We start from the raw sequence: 24,992 nt of genomic DNA, 5'->3' as shown, positions 1-24,992 counted from the left end.
TTTGCATGTAGGGGCTCTTTGTCCAAAAAGGCATAAAAGGTGCAGAAAAATATAATAGCCTAAAACCATTTTGGGACCTATGTTAAGTTTCCCTAAAAATAAAAAACAGTTAGTTTTGTGTAAAGACGTTAAAAGCAAACTAGCTATAAGGATATATTTAAATCAAAGAACAAATATTTTAACTCACAGAAATAAGAGCTTTCTAGAAGACTTTTGCTTTATCATCACGAAACAGAAGACTAATTACTATTAGTAATCTCCTACTTTAAATAAAAATTAAATAAAAAAGTAGCTACTCTAAACCATAATGTATTATGAAAACATTATAGGTAAATCCCTTCGGCGAAACTCTAAGTATTTGTTTTCTTTAACTTGGTATACATGGGCTAATAAGTTACTTGATTACATACTCTGTATGTTAATTAGGTCTGTGTAATAGCATTCATCATTCATACTCAACAAAATAAAACTTAATTAAAATCAAAAGTAAATTATTTTCTACTATGGCTTTTAAGCCATTAGATTCGAGCCAGTTCTCAGCCATACTGAAAAATCATATTCATCATCGTATTACAGACAATTTTCCATGCATATTAAAATACAAATAATATAATGCATACCAGTTTTAATTTTAAAATTATTTATTTTAATCTCTGCGGAAAGCTGTCTTTCATTCGATGCAATGAATAACTATTATCAAATCAGCATTCCTTATTCAACGAATTAGTTACCATCGTTTTTCCCGTGTAAACTGGAAGCATTTGGCATACATGCATTTTTAGTAATTTAATCCAATAATAATCCAATATATATTGCTTTATAATTAGACCCTAACCTTTTAATTTACTCAAGACTTTATATTTCTATCAAGTATGCAAATGTGTTTGTTTCAAGACTAACCAACCAATTTTAAATGTAAATATACCGAACCTTGGAGAATAGTTATTTCTCGCATCCTATTATAAACAGCTTTCCGCGGATATAAAATTTACAATTATAAGATTAAAACCAGTTTTTAGCCCCGAGATGCCTAAGGCACACGTTAAAAAACTGGTTTTAAGCTTATGATTGTAAATTTTTATATTTGTATAATACGATGCAAAATAAAAAATTTTCGTATGGATGAGAACCGGTTCTAACCCAGCGGATATTAATCGGTTTTGAACGATACGAGAAAAAAGTTAATTTTTGTTTAGCGGAAGATTGTAAATATGTATGTCAAAGTCATGCATAATTAATAACAATGTTATTTATATTCCCTCCTTCTATTATTCATTATATCCTCACAAAATTCTTTTTTTTATAAAAGTTCATTTATTGGAAGTTTTAGTGTTTTTTTTAGTGATATGAAAACATTTTTTTCAAAAAATGGGCATAAAATATTTAAACTTATTCAACACATTTCATATTTCTGCACATTAAGTATATAAACCAGTCTTCATATCTTCATTTAAATAAAAAGCAGAGTGGGAGGGGACATATGGCTATTTATAACACTTGTCCCCCAAAACGTACCCCTAATTATCATCAACATAAGGGGGTTATTTTGTGTATCATCATCATTAGGGCTTAATATCAATTCATCGGCCATTGTCTTATCCCTTTAGATCCTTGATATAAAGTGTTTACCTTCTAACATTTATATTGAAAAAAAAACTCCACCTATCTCTTAGAGCTCTATAGAAGTTTCTATATGATAAGCCGTCCTTTTTTCATCAAGTTGCAGCTGAGATTTATTGTTGCAGCCCAAGTTGCATAACATAAAGCGGCTATATCTGGGAATTCGAACCACCATTAAATCTGTAACCTTAGCCGCCAGTAAGTCAATAATCCACAATTGAAGCCAAATTAAATTTTTTTTTTGAATGTATGTCTTAAATCCAATTCTACTAAGATTCTAAAAATCACTGGATTAACCTTTATTAAATAATTATAATATTCATTTTGACCTTATTTATAAAAAAAATTAAGTGAGTAATTAAAAGTCTCTCTTCTCTCTATTTTAAAATTACATAAAATTAAAATAAAAATGACTACATCATTAAATATAAGCTGGAAGTTAGTTATATAGCTATGAATGGCCATACTTTTGAAAATAGGAATAATCCTGTTGAAATTTAAAATGTTACAAAAAAATTCAAATTCTGTTTTATAAATCTTAAAAAAGGACGCTAGAAATTATGGTGCCTTAACAAATTATGTTGTCATTTAATTTAATATAAAAAGTTCAATATTTGTAGAGACTAGCTTATAAAAAAATGTTATGACAGGGAAGAAGTTTCCAAGCATGTTGATTGGTACAGAGAATACTGTCTCAGGTGAGTTGCGGCTGCGGATAAAGCGAACATAATGCGGCGGCAAGTCCTGCTAAAATTTTTGATTCATTAATTAAGCTTCTTAAATGCATTCAACAATGCCAGAAATTATTTTCTTTAAATATTTTAAAATTCAAATTAAAAAATTTCATAATCAAATTTTTATCAAATTGAAAATTGTACAAAATTTAAAACATTTTAAAATGAAATTAAATGCATTTATTATATATGTGATAATACAATGAAGAAGTAATCAATTGTATTAAAATAATTTTTTTTTTTTCAGGCGAGATAAACAAAAAGAATTGATAGACTCCTGGCGACAGAATAAACTGAAAAGACAAAGATTTCAAAGGTATGTTGAGAAGTTATTACTTATTAGACAAACTATTTTTAGTTGTTTGGTCGTAAGATACACAGGTTGAGAAATTTCATTAACGTGAAAATTATTAGACCCCCTTTATAATCAAAATCAAGCTTTAGAGGAATGTATTACAGACAACAAGTCTTATTGAAATATTTGTCTGAATATTTTTAGCAAAACGTGGCAAGGCAGCAAACCATTTTTTAGAAGCAAGTGATTCCAAGGCATAAGACTTACAACCAGTCCATGTTTGCATTCATTTTAAATAGTTTTTCAATAAGCTTCATAACTAATGGGTCAAAGTATCCTTGTTATTCCAAAGAAACTGTATAAATGTAGTAAAACCAGGGAGGGAGTGGACATTGGACTGTTTATTATACTAGTCCCGAAAGTCATCTAATATAGTTTTCTTATTTGTTGGTTTGACAACCTTTGTGACTTGAATTTCTATTGGTTCATCTAGTTTAGTGTCCAAACGTTTCAACCACTAATTTTAATTTAAAGAAGGGGTAATTTTGTGTATCATCATTGGTGATGTACATTAATTTAACGGTATTGCTGATGTAGTAAGAATGAATGAATAGGTAGTTAATGTATTCAATTTTTGTTCACGCAATAGTAAATAACAAGGATGACAACATCCATAAGTAGCGAAGCTCAAAAATCATGGATGGATATCTGGAAAAAATGAACCATAGAGCAGTTTCATAAAATAACATTAAACTGAAAAATCACGAAACCTTGTAAGATTCATAACGTGATAATCTAGGAATCGATCTAGCACCTCAACCTATAAGCAAATATCAATAAAACTTTGTGGGGATATGTAAAATGTGAACTTATTTAATCCCTAAAAATAGCAGTCGTGTATCTTGAATAGGAGTAAAAAAAATCACGAAAACTTAAAAATCTTGGAATCGATCTAGCACTCATAATAGCAGATAGATGGACAAAACAATGTATATATTGGATGAGCATAAGTCATAGGAATCTTCACTAAAATTTTTAGCTGTCTATCTTGAATAGGATCCGAGAAAATCACGTTTACCCCATAGCGTTACGGACTGACAGACGGACAAAGTGAATTATATAGTAGCTTTACACTACTAAAAAGTCTCCACTTAAAGTTGTAAACATCAGAAAAATATCCTTTTATTGGTAAAATTGTTGTATCAAAAGTATATCCAATAGAGTATAATGTTTTTTATAGGACATGTAGTTTTTTTAAAAAAATATGAAAGCTTTTAATTGGTCCATGACCATCAAAAGCTTCTAATTTAAGAACAACACAAAATTTTTTTTTCTGAAAACTTGTCTGTTAAGATTATATGAACTTTCTTCTAACTACATGGCAAATCTTCCTATTAACAGAGTCAAAGTAAAGAAATAACTTTAAAAATTGAGTATTAGCCATTTATTAGCTGTATTGAATTCACTGTAAAATCATCTTAATAATTATAGAAAAGCTTCGCTTTTAAAAAGTTTAAAAACTGTGTATAGTAGAAGGCCTAGTCGGTACGGTTGATAATCATAAATAATCAACGTCCAAGAAATATTTTTTATTTTAATTTATTTATTTAACACCAATAAAACCTATAAAGTTTGAAAAGTACACACATTTTTTAAAAATTTGGTTTTGTAATCATAGGCGTCCAAGGGGGGGGGGGGTAATGGGCCATTTGGCACCCCCAAAATTTTTTGAACAATACCCCCCCCCAAAATAAAATTACCCCTACCTTGGGGGTGCCGTAGGCACCCCCAACGATTTTGGGGGGGGTAATTACCCCCCCCAAAATAAATGTTCTTTAATGTCCGTCTGTCCGTCTTAGTTTGGGGGAAACGTGATTTTCTCGGCTCCTATAAAAGATAAAAGGCTGAATTTTTTTGACAACATTCCCATTATTAAGGAGCACAATTAACTATAAAACATCAATGGCGGTCAGGCCGCTTTTTAGCAGGTTTTAGGCTATTTTTGTATTTTTCACATTTTTCTCCATATCTTTGGTGTTTATGGTCCGATTTTCAAAATTTTTTCAGTTATTGTATCAAAATTAAATTTCCTGTCGTTTCAAGAAAACAACTATGACGGTCAGACTGCCTTTAAGCAGGTTTTAGGCTATTTTTGTATTTTTCACATTTTTCTCCATACCTTTGGTGTTTATGGCCCGATTTCCAAAGTTTTTCAGTTAAAGATATCAAAATTAAATTTTCAGTCGTTTCAAGAAAACATCAATGGCGGTCAGACTGACTTTTTGCAGGTTTTTGGCTATTTTCATATTTTTCACACTTTTCCTCATATCTTTGGTGTTTATGGTCCATTTTTTAAAATTTTTGTAGTTAGAAATATCAAAATTAAATTTCCCGTTGTTTATAGCATCCAGTATGCAATTTACTTTGACCGTCAGTCTGTTAGTCATAGTACTGAAATATAAATATTAAGAAATTTTAAAAACAAATGTTGAAAAGTTTTCGTGATTCTTTTCCTAATATACATGCTTTTGACAACTAATATCTAATTTCTTATTAAATTGTTTGTGCTTTGCTACTTATGGATGTTGTCATCCTTGTTATGTTCTAAAGAATGAGATACTACTATATATTTGAATAGTAGTGGCGCCCTTAGCATCTAAGAACTCGTGTTTTCTAAAGGGTAAAAAGGGAGGAGAAAAATAGCCTAAAACCACTCAAAGGATTGACCTATAATAGTGTGGAACCGTCATGGGATCTATGTGAAGCTTTCCTAAAAAGGAGAACTCAGTATTAAAAGTAATGAAATCTGAAGCTATAGTCAAATAAACCTTACTTACTACTTTATGTTATAGGATAGTACTTATTAACTTAATAGATTAGGTAGGTGCTTTTTTTACATAATTAAATTACCCCCCCCAAAAATTTTACCCCCGGGGTAAATTAGTTTGGGGGGGGGGTAATTACCGCCCCCCCAACAGATTTAAGGGGAGTATTTACCCCCCCCCCCCAACAGACTTTAGGGGGGGTAATTACCCCCCCCAATCAAATTTTACCCCCGGGGTAAAAATTTTGGGGGGGGGGTAAAAAAAAATTTCGGCGCCCTTCGCGCGCCATTTTACCCCCCCCAAACACGAATTACCCCCCCCCAAAAAAAAAGCTTGGACGCCCCTGTTTGTAATAAATAAAGAATCCTGTAGCTGTTGATCAGTATTCTCAATTTTGTGAGCGTTGAATGCTAATTTTTCCTTAAATCTAGTCATTTGTATGCCAACTCAGTATCCGACACTACGACAACACTTGGAACAATCCATTTATTTGTAAGTGGTTCACATATTACTCTGTCTAGTTTACATAAATAGGGGAAAGAGGGGATAGAGAATATAGAAAGAAGGATAATAGTTATTTATTGCATCATATTATAAACAGCTTTTCGCTGATAGAAAAATGTACAATTATAAGATTAAAACTTTGTTTTGTTAGCCACGAGATGCCAAGGCTAGGGCTAACAAAACTAATTCTGATATTTTGATTGTATATTTTTATTTTCGTAGCAAACTGGATATAATTAATACGATACATGATGATTTAGTATGGCTTAGAACCGGTTCTAATCCAGCGGATATTAATCGGTTTCGAAGTCATACTGGAAATATCTATATCTTAGCAAGTTTTTTTGAGGGTGCTTTCCCCCCAAAAAAATAAAATTACCAAAAGGGGAGGAGGGTGGTATTAATCCAAGTATGAAAATTGGTCTTTGTTTTTAAAGAAATGTTGGGAAACTTTTTAAAAAGTCATTCTTTAATAAAGTTATATATTCATCTTATCAACAGTATTATATGTATGATTTTTACACTAGTGATTTTTATTAGAATCATTGTTTTACTTTCCTATTTTTTTTTGTCTGAAGCTTAAGATATCAATAACTACTGAACCGATTAAGTTTTCCCTTTGGGGGAATCTTCACTTAGTTTTAGGCTATATTTATACCAAATCTATATATATTTGCATACAGATCCCCAAGATTCTAGAGGCACAGCAACTAGTAAGCTTATAAAGATTCAAACTTTATTTTTACCAATGTACTTTTTTCCAATAGATATAAGTAAAATCTGTATTCAACTTGTGTATTCATATTTCTATCAACCTATGTTTACAAATAATATTGATACATTTTCCTGTTTTAAAATACATCAGATAGACAACTGAAAGTTTCAATACTTTATATGCAAGTTTTAGCTACATAGTGAAACTTAAAGTTTGTGAATACTAGATGGTGAAATATAAAGTTGCTACCCTTTTCTAAAGTATTTGTTTCAACTTTTCCTTAGCAAAACTTAGAATTCACATTTTATTTGACAGTCAGCTATACAATTAATTTCAAATATGCAGAAATTACATATCTATAAAGAAATGTCCTGTACGGATAACCCTAATTTTGTCTAAAATGTTATTACCAATGTTTTTTTGGCAGTGAAGCTTCTCTATAATTCTAAATGTTGACCTAATGCAACATGTTTTTCTAGACTCCTAAAATAAAATTTTCCGTAGTTCTGAGCATCCAGTAAGTAATTTCTTTGACCGTCAGTCATCATACAAAATATGAATATTAAAAAAAAATATGTGACAAAAGTATTATGATTTTTTCTCCAATAAATCTATTCTGTATTTTAACAAATGCTCTTAAAATCTTTTAATCTCTTTGTCTGTATTCTTATCAAGAAGAGGAAGAAAGTCCCTCAAAAATCAGCATGTTACGTCATAAAAACGAGGGATTATTCATATCTTTAAGAGGGGTTTACTTTCCCTCTCCTCCTTTTTTTATGACGTCATTGAGGTACTTTCTTAGTTTTCCAAAACTATCTTTGGTTGTGGCCTACTGATTTAAAAAATATATAATTACTGACCTAGGCTTATAAAGACTATAAACATATGTACCTTTTCAGTGCAAGTGAGCCAAACAGTCCGGTGAAAACAGCCAGATGCAGGTCCAGGTCCAGTGATTGGGTTAACAATAACAAGGACAGGCTCAAAAAACTGGAGGAATGGAGGAAAATGAAACAGGTAAACAAACACAGGGGTGTATTTTCTGCAAAAGATTAATTTTTTCCCTGGCTAAAAATATTCCTACCCTCCCCCCCCCCCCCTAGTTTTTTCTTCAAGCAGAGGGGAAAAATGAAATTAAGTTAATTAAAGTTTCTTTCTTTATTAAATACATTACAAATATAGCTCAATTTACTCTTTATTTTTTTTCATTTTTATTTACCATTCCCCCCCATATCAGCAGGGGATCCCATGCAGAATCTACACACCCCTGTGTGGGTAAATAGCTAATATTAATAACAGGTTTGATAAATAAGCTTTTACATCTCATTTGCTTTACTATCTCTATTTTGATATTTCTGATGTTCAAATACAAGAAGTTGGGACAAAATACCTAATTTAAAAATGCCTAATTTTACAAATGTCTAATGTGACAAAACACCTAATTCACAAATATCTAATTATGAAAATGCCTAATGTGACAAAACACCTAATTTAAGAATGCCTAATTTCATAAACACCTAACTATAAATTCTTAAGTTTAAAAATACCTAATTTTAAAATACCTTATTTAAAAAACCTAATTTTAAGCATATCTTATAACTGTTGTTAAATATATTAAACTGGCAACTAAGGGGCAATTGCAGTGTATATACTTGCAGTGGTGCAACCATTTTCTTTATTATTGTGTACCTAATCTGTTCATGTTACCTCTCATTTAAACAAAATATTTTTTTTGGACATATATATACCTAAATGTTGGACATACCGAGATAAACTTATCAACATTTAATATTTGTAGAGAAAATTTGCTTTATCATTTGAAAGGTGTTAATATAGAAACTATCCGGCCGGATACCGTATATTGAAACTTTCTGGTTATCTGGTAATTTGCTGGCCAAAAAAGTATCCGGCTCAACTCTATTTTCAAACTTCACTCTGATTATTGCACTTAAAAATTAAAATAAATTGGAATTTGGAAGTTTTATTAAATTTTTTCTTCCAAAATTCCAGAACTATTCAGGATAAAAATTCTTTAACAGATTCACATTTTTTAATAAAGATTATCAAATATCTTGGTGAAAAGTTTTAAAATATGCCAACTTGAATTCTTGGAATAGTTTCAATTTTTGTGCTAGGTAAAGAAGGAGTTGGCAGAAACAGAACAGCTTCTGAGAATCGCAGAGAAGAAGGTGAGATATTATCAGTACCGTAACTACATTATAACAACTCTATTTCTCAATAATTGTGAAAACAAAATAGTAACTAAGATAAAAAATAGAAAATGGTAGAACTAACAGGGGACGATTACATCCAATTGTAGCGAAGCAGTTTAATATCATAAGTAAAATATTCAGCAAATCACAACAGTGTCAGGGGAAGAAAAAAGAAAAAGTTATCAAATAATCAATAAGATGCAAAAAAACGATATAACATTATAACATGTTTTCTATGTATATATGTAAATTCATACAAAACATATTTGTGTTCTAAGAAAAATAAAGAAACCAGACAGATACAGAACAATGAAATATTTGGCTTGTCCTTATCATGTTTAATATACATTCATAGAGCTTCTGGTACTTTTAACGCTCATTTCACAGTGGTTAATATTAAAAAAGGACATACCAATAATCACTGTAAGAAAGACTCAAACTGCTTTAGATTATCTTCCCTACTGCAAATATTCTTTATATTTCTTGTTTGTTTGATATCATTTTTGCCAAGTGTTACTGGTAAAAGTTGTGCCAAATATATAATCAGGGATACAGAGATAGCATAGTGATGTATAAATAAAATTTTCTTGATTAAAAAGTATAAAATCTTAACACTTTGGAAGCATAAATTTTAAATTTTATAAAACTTTAAAACCTTACCTTAAGAAAAGCTATATTAAAATATTTCTAAAATAAGATAACATATGTCATCCAATACAATAGATTTATTATTACTTGGATCTTACAACAGATTATCATGTACTCTAATAATGTAAACTTTGTGGCTGGCTAAAATAGCGATCCATCCCCTCCCTTCCTGCTGGATAAAAAAACTGACCAATAAATGATGTCTATGTAAGTAACATAAAACATTTCTATTTTGTCGACACAAACTATTAAATCTAATAAATGTCTTTAGAATTCTTCAAAAAATTTACAGGGGAGGAAAAGAAAAACCCTAAGAGAGTAATTAAAATCATAGATTATTATAGAAAAACTTAATTATTTAGAATCCATTGCATTGTTCTTTTAGGAATTAGAGTAAAACACTAGAGGGAGAAGGGGGTAAATAACTGTATCTCCCCATCGCAACCGCCTAGTGCAACCTTTCTATTGGGTCTTTGAAAATCAACCAATTGTGTCGCTTATATTAACACAGCCAAGTGGCAGAAAATAATTCAGAAGCAGACGAAAGAGGTCTTTGAAAAATGAAGGGAGGTAGATGTATATACATCTATAGATCTGTTTTTTTTAGGATATTAAATTCAAGTCCTACTACCCTATCCCTGTTACACTCTGCAAAATCCTGCAACTCTTTTATGACCTTCCCTCATGCATTCACAAATGCTGAGAATTACTTAAGAGTAATTACAAAGAGTATAATTACTGTCATTACAATTGTAAAATACTTTACAACACAGAGAATCATCTTAATTTTCATGCAATATTAATTTTTTTTAAAACATCATTAATTTTCAAATCTTTATTGTAGATTAGCTTATACTTTTCCCCTATTTCTAGCCACAGCGGGGGGCTCTAACTCTGCGGGGCAATCACCTAAACTAACTTAACCTAACCTAAAATAACCTAACGAAACTTACTGTGAGAATACGACAAAACGCCAATTAAGAGGCGTTGACTTAAGTGACTTTACCCAAAATGTTCCATCTTTTCTAACTTCTCCGTGCAAAATTATATAAAATTATGCATTTTCTATAAGTTTGAGAGATATTTCAGATATGATGATATTAAAATTCCAACTTGTCTTCAGTTCAGCCAAGTAGAAATTACTTAAGAAGTATAAATTATTCTATAATCATATTTGAATATTTTTCGGTTTTCTAACCTACTAAAATTGTAAATCTAATTCTTTAGTCTTACTTTATAAAGGGAGAAGTAGTAAGTTAGATTTATTCGAAAACGATTATTAAGTCTAATTGTTATTAAATATGCGTTGAGTTATACTTTGCGTTTTGTCAATATTAAGAAAACTTAGACTTAATAATCGCTTTTGACTGAAGCTTACTCACGGATTTTACGCAATACAAGCACAAACTACTTCTCCGTTTATACAAAGTGAAATAATACATAGATAAAACAAAAACAATTAGTTTACAAATGTCTATTACTGTCCCATTTTATTTAATTTACAGTATGATTGTAAAAAGGGTAAAGTGTATTTGTCTAGTCTAAAATTAATAAACATTTTACAACAGCTAAAAAGCCAAAAAAAAAAACTTTTTCATCTACAAGTATAAATAAATACCAATTCACAAAATAATTTTCTTTCAGTAAATGTGACCCTTAGGGACGAATTTTATCCCATTGGATTCTTCAGTTACTAATCCCTAAATCCCTGCATGTATATGTTTGATTGAGTTAGTGGTATGAGAATCAGGGCTCGGCAAGTCGCTTGTAAGCCTCAGTGAAATCCTCATTTTATAACTTCAAAATTCAGCTGGATGTCTTAACCTATTCCTAAACAGACAATCCATTTTTTCAGAATTTCATGTTTTTTGCACACAAACGAGTTTAAACTTGAGGCTTATGCGTGGCGGCTGAGCGCGGCTGCCGAGCCCTGGAAGTAATGCTCTCAAATTGGAAGGATTAAAAGGCTTCTGTTGCTACCTTCAAATTGTATTGTATTGAGCTAGCATGAATATACTCAATTGTTTTAATGTTGTTATGGAATTGAAGGGCTTTTGTAATATTTTAATATTTTACATAACTCAAATTCTACAGAGAAAATTTAACAATACATAGTCTAATATCCTATTTATACATTTAAAAAATATTCATTTCTGAAACTCTAATTACCAATTAAGAGGTGATAGGTTAAAATCTCAACACTGCGTCATAACTAAAGACGTTAAATATAGTTCCTACTGCTGCTGTATCAGGTGCGCGACATTAATAATTAGGGGAATGCCTTGGCCCAAAATAGGCTCAATTTCTTATATTGCACAGTTAAGACATCCCGGAAAAGATAGTGCAATCAAATAGATGGTTGTATGATGGGTGTTACCATACCTTAATATCAGAAAAGGAGAAAATTGGCTCCCCTTAGTTATCCTGCTGGGTTGTTACACCTGATCTTAGAGTCATGGACAGCAGCTTAACCCGTAAGTAGTAATTGATAGGTACTATTTAACATATTCGTCGAAGTAACACGACTATTAAACGCCTTGTTAAACTTTAAATGTTTATGATTCTAGGCAAAAATCGAGGAGCGTATGGAAAGAAGAAACAGAGAAATAAAGGAACTTTTGAAGGAGAGAGATAGAAGAAGGTAAAATGAATATTTTTTGGTAAAAACAAGGATGACAACATCCATAAAAGCGAAGCTCTGAAACGGTGGGACAAACGAACATTAACATTTGTAGAGTGTCAGAACGAATAATCAGAATATAAATGTACAACAGTCGAAGCAAAATTGTAAGTAAATTTGTTCAAAAACTGCTTAAAAACAGGACAATGCATAGGATATATTTACGTTTTTAGGACTTGATTAAAGAGATGCTTTGCCTTTAACATTATACTTTATTGTTCTTAGAATCAGTATTAAAAAAATCAGATCAATCGGATAATTTTATCTGATAAAATTTGTTGTTAAAAAATTAAATTAAAACAACATATGTAAAGTTAATAAAACAATATATGCTATACAAATTATGAATGTTATTTGTCCTGGTTTAATTAAACGTTCTAGACAAGGCAATATTAATTTTCCAACCTCTAATTATGTACAACATTAAACACTAATGTGTCGGGTTGGCTAAAATGTTCTATTAGATTTCAAATTAAATGTTAACAAGGATGACATTATACATGTAAACCTTTAAATTATACGGTAGGACAAACTAATATTTACACTTGTAAAGTGTTAAAACTTAATAAGCAGAATACAAATTTCCATAAACAAAATTATCCTATAATATAAAGTACTAAGCTTTTTTGTTTGTAGCGATGGATCTCGCTAACTACTCAGCCGATATAGTTCTCCTTAAGAGGGAAGCTCGTATAGGCCCTGAGATGGATTAAGGCTATTTCATTTTTATACATAAGTCGGGCTTCTGCCCTTCCATACCCCTACGAATATAGAGCCCATAGATGTTAGGGGCGAATCCGCTAGTACATATATAAAGTTATTACAAATTTTCTTGAATTCAGAACCAAAACTAAACTTGCCTGAAAATTTTTAAAATCAAAATGGTTAACTTTACAAAGTGTCCCAAAAACAAGTTATGTGACGTCATAAAAATGAGGGAGATGAGAGGAGAAGTGAGAAAGAAAACCCCTTAAAAAGAGATGGATAATCCCCCATTTTCATGCTGATTTTTGATACACTGCACTGTAAAGTTACTCAAAATCGAAATCTATCCAGAAAGTGCTAATTATCAGAATATTGTTTCAGGAGAGAAGAAAGGGAGCGGGAGTATGAGAACAAGATGATTAAAGAAATGGAGATCAAACAAAAAAGAGAAATGAACAGGTAATGAATGCAATCATATTTTTAAAATCAATATTTTTCTATATTTAGGCAAGGTCCGTCCGGAATGGATAGCTTTTTTGTGTAAATTTAGGCATGCTAAAATTGTACTTTTGATTTCAACTTAGCATGGTGATTCATTTAGTAATTAGGTACGATTTAAGAAGCGTAGCAACTCTTAAACGTTAACAGAATGTCCGTACGCCAATTTAAAACGTGTTGATTTTTAACCTTTTCGTCAATTATTTTTATGTAATATAATTATCCACTTCATCTGTGTTTTTAAAAGCGTAGCTTTTCTATAATTAGGGTCGGTTCATCCGTACGTCTGGAACGGATAGCTTTATTTTAACCTTTTCGTCAATTATTTTTATGTAATATAATTATCCACTTCATCTGTGTTTTTAAAAGCGTAGCTTTTCTATAATTAGGGTCGGTTCGTCCGTACGTCTGGAACAGATAGCTTTATTCGTTAATTTAGGCATGTGATAATTGTCCTATCGATTTCAAACTTAGCATGGTGATTACTGTAGTAGTTAGGTACGATTTAGAAAGCGCAGCAACTCTATAATCGTTACCAAAATGTCCGTACGTCCATTTTAATTATGTTGATTTTTAACTTTTTTAACAACAATTTTTTTTCAGATAAAATTATCCGATTGATCTGATTTTTTAAATACCAATTCATAGGATAACAAAGCACAATGTTCTGACACTCTACAAGCGTTAATGTTCGTTTGTCCTACCGTTTCAGATCTATCATTGTCCTATCTCTGAATGTTGTAAGAGTACACGCTCTTCAGAGCTTCGCTTTTATGTATGTTGTCATCCTTGTTAAAAATATTAATCAGAAAACTTTTTGAAGTTGTTGATTGAGTTGCGTAATACTGAAGAGATAGAAACTTAATATGAATTCTTTCCCAGATTTTATAACAATTATATAAGATAGGTTATATATGATCCAATATTTTAGAAGGTAACTTATCGTATAGAACACTAGCGGCTGCTCCTAGCATCTATGATCTCAAGGCTCTTTGTTAGAAGTGATGTGGAAGGGAAATAGCCTAAAGCCATACCCAGACTTATTTATAAAAGTTAAATAGCCTAAAACAATCTCAGGACCTTTACTGTAAAGGAGAAACATATAGGTTCAGCGGTTACGAGATCCTACGCTACAGAAAAATGTAAATCATCGCTCGAAGTGTTTGAAACTTTTGGGGGTGTTTACTGTTTACCCCCCCCCCCCTACCCTTAACAAAAAAAATCGTATAGGAAGGGGTTAAAAACCCCTTTTTTCCTCTACCCCCATGGGCGTCCTTGCCCGCGTCAACGTTTTTTATTGAAAATTTTCTTCTTAAAATGCAGTTTGAAATCGCACACTTACAAAGTGTTGGGTTATTACCAAATGTATTTTTGTATTTTTCCTATATGAATTCCTAATAGTATGTTCTTACTTAGCAGTTTACATTATAAGATTAAAGAAACTTTTCTATTATACCCATTCTTTTGAATTAACAATAAAATTAATACGCCACATTAAACATTTCAATTAAAATGTGAAACAAATTAAAATTGCTAGTTAATTGAATATGAATTAATTGTTTGAAAATATAGTGCATTTTAATCAAGTAAATCAATGAATTATATTTTTTATTCTATTTCTCTTTTAGAAACTTTTTGAATTTTTATCCTAGCCCATGCAGAGTGGTTCAAACTACTGCTTGTGGCTAACCTAACTATAATACAAACCTTGGGATACCTAATATAAACAAATATGCGTATAAATTTAAACAAAATTGTAAGTAAATTTGTTGCAAAAATGTTTGATTAAAGAATACTGTTTAAGGACATACTTACATTTTTCGGACTTGATTAAAGAGATGCTTAACTGAAAAACCTTATTGAAATATGAATCTGTATTCTAAATATCAGATGAATAGGATAATTATATCACATAAAAATTTGTTGTCAAAATGATTAAAAAATCAATGTTTTAAATGGACGTACGGACAGTCTGGTAACGATTATAGAGTTGCTACGCTTTCTAACATGGCCATATTGAGAAAAAGAGCTAACCGTTCTGTTTCGGACGGACCCTAAACATAGAAAAGCTTCGCTTTTAAAAAGAATATAATTAAAGAAAATCTTGGAAAATATAATAATGTTGAGTGATGTGAGAGGTAAAATTTGCTGTGTAATCGGAGACCTTTCAAAATTAGATTTTCATTTTACCAAGTTTTAAATCTCAAAAATATATTTGGAGAAATTTGATATAACTTGCTGTGATGTGGGGTGATACAATAATATACTTGAATCATTTAAAACAAAAGCCAATTAATAAAGAAACAAAATGAGTTTTCTAAATGCATCAAATGCTTTGTTAAGTTCAAACTTACACTATTTCTAACTTACGTTAAAAATATTCACCAAAAAATAAAAATGTATAGCTGCTTTAGACATTATACTTTTATTACAATTTTTGGATCATGGAAATAAAAAGAAGTAGCGGGTTTCGCCTATGTCTGGCCACTGCGGGGCCTATTACCTAACCCTGCGCGGTACTAACATAACTTAAAATAACCTATCAAAAGCTACTGAGAGTATGCGACGAAACCCCTCTACTCGTTTTCTTTCCATGATCCTAATTTTATTTCTTAGATCTGGTACTATATTAACTTTATTGGTTGTTTTTAATACCTAATGCTTCACCTCATAACACGAAAACAAGTGTTGGAAGTTATTTAAAAACTGAAAAATTTCTTAATTTCTAACTCTTAGGTTTTTATTGGCTCAATACCACGAGAAAGACATGGAAAGGCTACAATCAAAATTAAAGGCAAAGCAGGTATTTTTAATTCAACCAACGTAATCTAGCAATGGCATTTTTCCTTCCTGGGTATTAACGTCTTGGGACACATTTTATATGTTCAAATGGAGAAACCCAAATAGTTAGTAATGTCTTAAAATTATATACTTTTAACTTTCCTAAAGGATTTTGTTAGTTATCCTTATAATAAAGTAACAGGATGTTTGTGTGTTTGTATGTTTTTTCCGAAGGATCTCGCTAACAGCTGAACCGATCGGGTTCTCCTTAACCAAATAGCATCTAATAGGTCCCGAGAAGGTTTATAACTATTTTGAGGGAGTGTACCACCACCCTCCCAGGAGAAATCACAAAAAATCGAAATTTTTAAAAATAATCTAGATTTTATGTAGAGACTTGAACGCAACATAGACATATTTGTAATAAAAAGAAAAACATTTAAATGCCACTATTACAGTATATAGTAGGGTTTTCCTCAGATGCATTAAAATTATACGATTAAATCCTTTTTCAACCTAATCTAACTTTGCTAAAAATTAAATTATATTTGGATAAAAAATACTCAAGACGCTAATTTTAGACTAATAATTAACAACCCGAATCCGCTATTAAAATAAGGGATTGCGGATTCGGATTCAAAAACTGTCCAAAATTTGGACGGATTCCGGATTCGGATTGCCAACCCTAATATTTTCATAATTGTTAGGATGAACAAGTAAAACGAGAAGAACGAAGAAGGGAAGAAATAGAAAAGGTAAACTATTTGATTTTTTCAGACAAAGTACCTTTTAAGCACTAACAACCCTCCTAATTATTTATGAAATTAATTTTAAAAAAGGGAGAATGGGGTAGTTTATTTTTCCTTTGACTAACCTCTGAGTGGGGCCCTAACCATGCGGAGGTTAGGAGGACTATATAACCTCACTTAAAGTAATAAACAAACAAACCAAAAAAGTACTATTTTTTAAAACTAAGATGGGGGAAGGGGGGTTAGTGATTAACAAAGTATTTTGTGTGAAAGAACCAAAATTTTGTTAACCAAAGCAAATGTCAGGCATTAAAATTATATTCTATTTTAAAATTTCAAATGCAGTACTTATTTTTTTTGTGACCCAAATAAAGAAAATTATTAAGAATTAACTAAGGAATAGGGAAAAAATTTAGGAAATATACAATTTTTCAATGTCGTAATTTTTTTCTTCATTATTTTACAAATAGAGTTTTAAACATTTTCACGCAAAATTCGACTTTTCGATATTTCGACTTTTATTTGATTAAAATAAACCCCAAAACTAAAAAACGAAAAAGTATTTTTATGAGAACGAAAAAAGTGAATAAATGTATCAACTCTTTTCTTTATATCAAATATAAAATTTCAGTAACCTTCACAGAAATCAGTTATCGAATATTTTAACTTGTTAAAATATTCGATAACACGAACACATAAAAGATCGCAGTTGAATTCAGTACAAGCCATAGAAGTAACATCAAATAACGTTCACAAAGCCGCTGGCAATATAAACTATTTAACTAGAAAGAAAACGAATTTAACATTGATTAGTTTAAGTAATAGGATATTATAACTTATATAACTAATTTTTATTTTCTTGGTTATTTAATGATATAAATATTTGTATCTTTCATATTGAGTTTTCAAGTAGACACTTGAAAACTTCAAATTTGACTCACGTGAACCTTTTGAGATTTAAAATTTTAAGATGAATAATATATACCTTTAATTAAGGTTAATTTGTAAATACTTCAAAAACATGTTTCTGCCTATTATTGACAAAATGATGGGTTTGGTTTGGACTAATTAAGTTTAATTAACTTCTATTAACTTATTTTTACAAAACAAATGAGACAATTGAGTATTAAGATAATCATTTTTTCGCATAATTCCGTAAAGTTGGGTGTTTTGTTATACACTGTTAAAAATAAAAAAATTTTAGCATCAGATAATACTATATATTCATTTCATACTGTATAGCATCATCCCATACGTTCTAGCAAAAAAACCTTATTACGATATAAGGAAGATTCCAATACTTTATTGAGTATTACTTAGTGTTCTATGGAGTAATATGTATTACTAAATAAAGAATGTGCATTTTATAGTATTATCTAATACTCTCTATGGAATACAATTCAATACTCTAGAAGGAAGTTTTTAATACTCTGGTTCGTAATTTTTGTTACTCTATAGGGTAAAAATTGATACTAAAAACGTAATATCTCTGTAGTTATTACGGTATATAGTACTACAAGGTGTTATATATTCATTTTGTTAATACAGCACACTTACAGGTCCAGGTCTAATACAACCCCAGCGTATCAATTGATACTAAATGAAAAAATTATTTTTTACAGTGTAGTCAAATGCTCTTATTAAGTCAAGCTGTACTTAATTATGGACCTTTTCAAAAAATATATTTGGTTATAATTAAGAACACTTTGACTTAATAAGAGCATTTGACTACAACCCAACACCCAACATTGCGGAATTACGTGAAAAAATGATCCTCTTTGTAATGTGTCGTTTAAACTCTGCATGATTTACTAGTGGCTTTGAATTTATGTTGGGAGGGAGGATGCAGAATTATATCCTAAAACTATCCCAAGATATAATTTTTAAAAAAAGCCTTAAACTATCCCGGGACCTATGTGAACCTTCCCAAAAAAACAAATAGTTCTCTCGGTTCATTTGCTAGAGGGATCTTAAATGACAAACAAATTAACTCTTAGAGATAGCTGGTTGCTTTGCCTTTACTCTAGGGCGTGAGATCCGTCCAACCACCCCAAAGTACAAACAATTTGGAACAGCATTTTTAGATATCCTCAAACAAATAAAAACCTTACTACTTTATATAATAAGGTGTCTTTTACCCTAAAACCACCCCAAGACATTTATGAAAAGTTCAATCAATTTGGACCAGCATTTTCGAGAACTTTAAATATGTAAAAATCTTACTACTTTATATTATACTAGCGGCTTTGCCCCTAGCCTCTAGGGGCTTTGCCCCAAGAAGTGATCAAGAAAAATTAAGGCGAAATTCGTAAAAGGACCAGGGAAATCTTCAGCAAAAAAAAGACACCAAGGAAATGTTCTGCAAAAAAAACAAAAGCTACTTTGTATTATAGAAGATGTATTTTACTCTTTGGTATACTGTCAACTTAGTTGACACAGGACTATAGATTATACAACTGTTTTTTTCTCTCATTTTTGTCTGTCTACCGGGAATCAAAAGAAATGTTATATATAATATAATTAAAATATGGATTAGGGACAGTTGTTATGAAGTTTACTTTATTTGTTTCATGTTTGTGTATACTTATTTATTATTCTCGAATCAAGGGCGTATAAGAGGGGCTATGTAAAATACTAGCGGTTACGCCCCTAGAGGCCTCTAGTTGCATTCTTAATGTTATCTTTTTTATATTTCAAACACTGACAAACTATGCTTCCCCTGTGAAGTGAAAAAGGGCTTGTTACTGTTTAATATGCTGAATTATGAACTATGTGAGTTCTCCACATAGGCCATTTGATGGTTTTAGGCTATTTTCAGATTTAGTTCTTAGGATGGTTTTAAGCTATTTTTCTAGCCCGTCCCTCCTTTTGAATACATAGCCCCTTCGTATCATAATCAATAAACTTTAGAAACTAAAATCTAAATAGAATTCGATGATCTTTAATTAAAATAATATCTAGGTTATGACATTTTAACCATAATGTCAAACATTAGCAAATTCAGTTTTTAACCTTTAGGAAAAAGAAATAAATATTTTATCTATTGGTACAAAATCTTAGGTTTCGTGATTTTTAAACATTTTTCTTTCTGTTTTCATTGTGTTGTAGATAACACGACCGGTGATTGCTCGAAGAGAATTTGATTCCATAATGAGAAATACAAAATCTGTTGAAGAAAAATGCAGAGCTAACAGGTACTATTTCCATTTTGACCAACTGAAAAAAAAAGATTTGTTCTATTGAAAAAGGGCTGTGGAAGCCAAAAAATATCCTAAATCCATCCGAAGACTCAATCGAAAAATTTATTATATATAAATTATTTGTAAATAACTTTATGTCCGGTTAGGTCATATTGGGAACAGAAAAGCCCTACAGGGTTAGGGCAACACAGATATAAGCCCCGCAGAGGTTATGCATAAGTGGAAAAACTCAACCGGCACTTTGTGTAAACTACCTCTTAAACCATCAATAGCTAGGTACCTATTTTATCCATAGACATGTTTAATTTACTTGACCTAATTTTTGATTTGCTATTAGGGAGAGAATAAACTTGATGTATCCAAGTCCAGACAAGGAGAGAACTAGAAGAAGATCTATTGACTCAGCTGATATCTATCATTTAGGAAAATTATTCACAATTTCTTTTAAGCAGTCTTTTCTTCAAAAGAACATCTAACTTTTATGATTTTATTTTAGCCCATTCGTAACGAGCTCTAAAAGTTCAAAGTTTTGATTCAACAGGGTTTAACAAAATAGTTTTCAATAATTACTCAACAAAATTTAAAAAGTAAGGGGTCAAATTAAAGATCTTACTATTTTTGTTTAAAATGGCAATTTTCTTCTTTTTTTTGTAGAGTTTTAGTACCTTAAAACCAACTTAATTAAAAAAAAACTTAAATTACTTCAAAAATACCTGAGGTTTACAAAAAAAAACGATTGCATATCTTAATTCAATGGATCGTTTTCCATCTACTTACTAAAAGCAACGACTAGCTATTTTTTTTAAATCACAAAAGTTAGGACACGTTCTTTGGATATTTTGTCTGCGTTAACTACGGGTTAAAAAGGTTTTTGAGGTATGAGAGAACCTTCAGTAAACACAGACAGACTTCCTATTACTTTTATAAAAGGACCAGTGGCTCACCCCATAGAGGCCTCTAGTGCACTTAAGGATAAGGGTTGAATTTGAACCTCCGCATAAATTTCAGTTTTGGGCGTTTTTTCTCTTGGGAGGGTGGAGAATCCCCTATTATAATATTTATGAATTTATGTCCAAACCTACAGGAAGCTTCAACATAAAGGAGACCCATATCGGTTTAGCGATTAGCGTGATCAATCGCTAGAAAAGGACATACATCCTGTTACTTTTATATAAGGACAATTCATAATGCTTGAAAATAAATGTGAATAAATAATTTTTAGATAATTTACCGAAGCTTGCTGTTCCGACGTGGAGAACCTTAGTTTAGAATTTGGACCGATTTTCACAATATTTCAATAGACGGGTATAGTACCTTTCGTGGCAACGCCTCTTAAGGGGTGTTTCGTCGTGTTCTAACAGTAGCTTTTCTCCTATTTCTTGCTCCTGCGAGGGGTTCTCACCCTGCGGGGAAATCACCTAATAATCTAACCTATCAAAAGCTACTGTGAAATTACGACAAAACCCCTATTAAGAGGCGTTGCCACGAAAGGGTCTATACCCCAATAGGCTTCTATCAATTTATGTAGCTTAGAATAAAATAATTTACCTAACAAGTTTAAAATTTCTATTATAAACCCAGACAAGTAAAATATTAACAAAACTTCATCTAACATGTCAAAATGTTAAATCTTGTGGTTTATAATGATTATATGACGTTTCCATATAAATAAGTTATGTATTAGATGTTGTTGTTTTTAAATTGTACTTTTAAAAATTATATAATGGAACTGCCATATAATCTAGAGATGCGAAGCCGTTTGATTTTCAGAGGCGGCTCCGGCTCCGACCTAAAAACAAGAAAAAGTCAACAAATTTTTTTTCCAAGTCTATTTTTGACTTTTGAAGGTTTTAAAAGTTCAATTTTTGAGAAAAATGGATTGAAAAACTTAAATGGGTTTCCAAATTATAAAATTTAAACATTAAGTATAATTAATCAAGGTATAAATTTTTTTGTCCAGGTATTTTTTTAGCTATCCACGGAGCCGCTCTGTAATATAGGCTCCGGCAAAATATGGCGGCTCCGAATCCCTGCCATATATATTTTACATAGTAAAATGAAAACTAAAAGTTGTACTTGATCATATAAAACCTGGATCCTACCAGTCTAAATAAATGGAACTGTCAAATATTGTGAAATATATGAATATTGTAACCTTAATTCTTTTATACTTAATGCTATAGTAAAATTTATATAATATAATGTTTTAAAAATGTGTTAAAAACATGGGACGGTATAAGAAATACAAGATTAGTTTTCATGAGAACGGATGCCTTTTCGAAATGGAAAAGGATTACTGTCCTTGCCAAAGTTAGAGTTGTTATAATACTAAAAAAATTGTGACGGACAAAAATCGAGGGACAAACAGACATTTCTTTTAGGATTACTGTTTTGGAGGTCCCAAAGGGGTATAAAAATGACGAGAAATCGTTAAAACACATTAAGAGTCGGTGGAAAAAGTGAAAACTATAGGTATGCCTTTTTTTCAAAAAGCATAATAAATCTTGTCATCTTATATCCTTTTAATGGTACAAAAGATTCTTAAAATTCAAATGAAGATAGTTTATGTCATCCAACATTATTTCATATTTATCTGTAATTTAGAAGATATTATATACCTATTAAATTCATGTTTAAACCTGGTGTAAATAATAATAGTTTGTAATAAAGTTAATAAAAATGTAATACCCATTACTTAAATATTCCTAATAAATATCACTTCTTACATGTGTGTTATTTGCTTAACATTCATATTTTTTTGAAGATAAAATTCATACTTGGAGAGACATTTAGGCAGGAAAAAGGGAATGTGATTCTGACAAACAATTTTAAAGGAAAATTTCCCCACAAGTCCCGTTTCCTCTCCTTCTTACCCACCCCTCTTCAATTACATAAAAAATATACTTCCACCTTACTTTAAAAGGTTTCGTGATTTTTTTTTGTAGAATTGATTGTTAGAATAGCTACCCCTGCATTTAGGGCAGTATAAAATTATTATCTTATGAACTTAAATTACCTAGGTATTTTAGAAAATCACCGGTCTAAATGATTTATTTCCAAAACTATTCTTTATAACGAAGCTACTCTACAAATACAAACATATTTTTGGCGATTAGACGGATGTCGAGCGTTAAAGATTAGGCGCACTTTACTAACATCGTTCGCCAATTAAACTTTTACATTAACAATCTTTTAGAGTTTTAGATTTCATAAAAAAAAATTATACTTTGAGTTTTCTATATTTAAAACTCCAACAAAGGAACAGGCATTTAAATTAAGATAATAAAAAAACACTGATAAATTTTTATCATAAGTTTATTTTTTTTCATTTAATCTTTCAATAACACTTAAATTAATTGGTATATTATCTAGTGTATAATAATAATAATAATTATATAGTAACTTCATGATTTCGAGCACAAGTTGTAGAAAAAATAATATATAATGACAACAAATATCATAATGCACACATTTTATGCGAGACCATTTTTGTTATGCCATGTTGTTTGTAAGCTAATATCAACATTTAAAGTGTTTGAGTTAAAAAAAAATAACAAAAATTACATAAAATATATCTTTTTGTACTGAGATTATAAAAAGTAGGTAGGTATATAATAAAAAAAATTAAGTTACATCCTTTAAAAAATTCTGTTGATAAAACGTATTTTTGGATAAGTATTTAATAAATTATTGGCACAAATAAGAAGTAATATAATTTCATTATTGTTCTAGGTATTGCTTTCTTTTTTTAAAGTTAGGTATAGAAATAAGAAAAATGAGAAAAGAAAATCGAAGATAAATCGTATCCCTTAATATACATAAAAAAGATAAAATAATTTTTTGGGGGATTCATATTAACCAGTGAATTCCCGAAAAAGAAAATTTTCTTTAAAAAAAAAACAATAGTACTGACATAAAAATTGCTTGGAACCGAATTAATATCACATAATGTAAAATAAACTAAGACAAGTTATGGCTAAAGTTATTCATTGAGCAAACTATAAAATTCATATTCAAATATAAAACTAAAGAACCAAAAGTACATTGGTTAATTATGATATGCTGTTTCACATTAATTAAGTTCAGATCATGCATATATTATAATTAATTACACATCAACAAATGAAAGAACATTTAATATTATTTATTATTATGCTTTTCAAAGTAAAATACATTAAAATGCCACTTTGTGCTAAACGCCTGCATCTAATTATTATATTGAGTCTATTAATAATATTACCTACTTATTTACAATTTTTTTGGCACCTTGAAATTACAGCAAAGGGGACTATGCACGAACGAGAGCAAGTGATTTTAAGCACCTTCCAGCAGTGATTCTAAATGTTATTTAGGTTAACGGTTCAAATAAAATAACACGCCAAAACATAATCAAATACTGTAAATTACGAAAGTACACTAATAAAACTGTTTACAATATTACAATTTACCATCCTTTTCTCTAAATTAACATTTTTCATTCGAAAAAATTACTTTTGTGTCACAGAAGATTGAGCTCAACAATACATTCGATGATATATAGTAAAAAATTCATAACATTTTAAAGCTTTTTTTAAAACCATGGTAAAACTTATTTTTAAATTGATATAACAATATATTAATCATAACTCTAGTATATTCACAAAAAAAAAACATTTAGAATCACTGCTGGAAGGTGCTTAGAATTACTTGCTCTCGTTCGTGGATAGTCCCCTTTACTTTGTGTATAGTGAATGTTTATAATAGTTTGGTTAAGATTAAGTAGTGGTTATATTTAATTTGATTATATGTAGAAACAAAGCCAATGATTCTGATAAAAATAGTAAAG

The 24,992-nt window shown here is 30.3% G+C and overlaps 1 protein-coding gene and 1 long non-coding RNA gene across 2 annotated transcripts; one reads left to right on the top strand and one right to left on the bottom strand.

The window, feature by feature from the left end:
- Nucleotides 1-2,238: 2,238 nt before the first annotated feature.
- Nucleotides 2,239-20,643, top strand: LOC145328319 (uncharacterized). The gene is made up of 10 exons (XM_080171952.1): nucleotides 2,239-2,318; nucleotides 2,602-2,670; nucleotides 7,593-7,710; nucleotides 8,829-8,882; nucleotides 12,122-12,195; nucleotides 13,321-13,398; nucleotides 16,174-16,240; nucleotides 16,926-16,973; nucleotides 20,076-20,161; nucleotides 20,505-20,643. Exons 3-10 carry the CDS (start codon nucleotides 7,702-7,704, stop codon nucleotides 20,641-20,643), a joined length of 555 nt encoding a protein of 184 aa, XP_080028078.1. The 5' UTR covers nucleotides 2,239-2,318; nucleotides 2,602-2,670; nucleotides 7,593-7,701.
- A 2,825-nt stretch (nucleotides 20,644-23,468) lies between these two features.
- Nucleotides 23,469-24,974, bottom strand: LOC145325747 (uncharacterized). The gene is made up of 2 exons (XR_013881566.1): nucleotides 24,884-24,974; nucleotides 23,469-24,433 (listed from the first exon to the last, which is right to left on the bottom strand). It is a non-coding gene; the product is annotated as an uncharacterized LOC145325747 (long non-coding RNA).
- Between the last annotated feature and the right edge of the window lie 18 nt (nucleotides 24,975-24,992).

The sequence above is a fragment of the Acartia tonsa genome, chromosome 1 (assembly GCF_053477335.1).
Source record: "Acartia tonsa isolate MP-2025a chromosome 1, ASM5347733v1, whole genome shotgun sequence".
NCBI classification, from domain to species: domain Eukaryota; kingdom Metazoa; phylum Arthropoda; class Copepoda; order Calanoida; family Acartiidae; genus Acartia; species Acartia tonsa.
The sequence above is the reverse complement of the archived record's forward strand: the minus strand, read 5'-3'. Positions and strand labels throughout refer to the sequence as shown.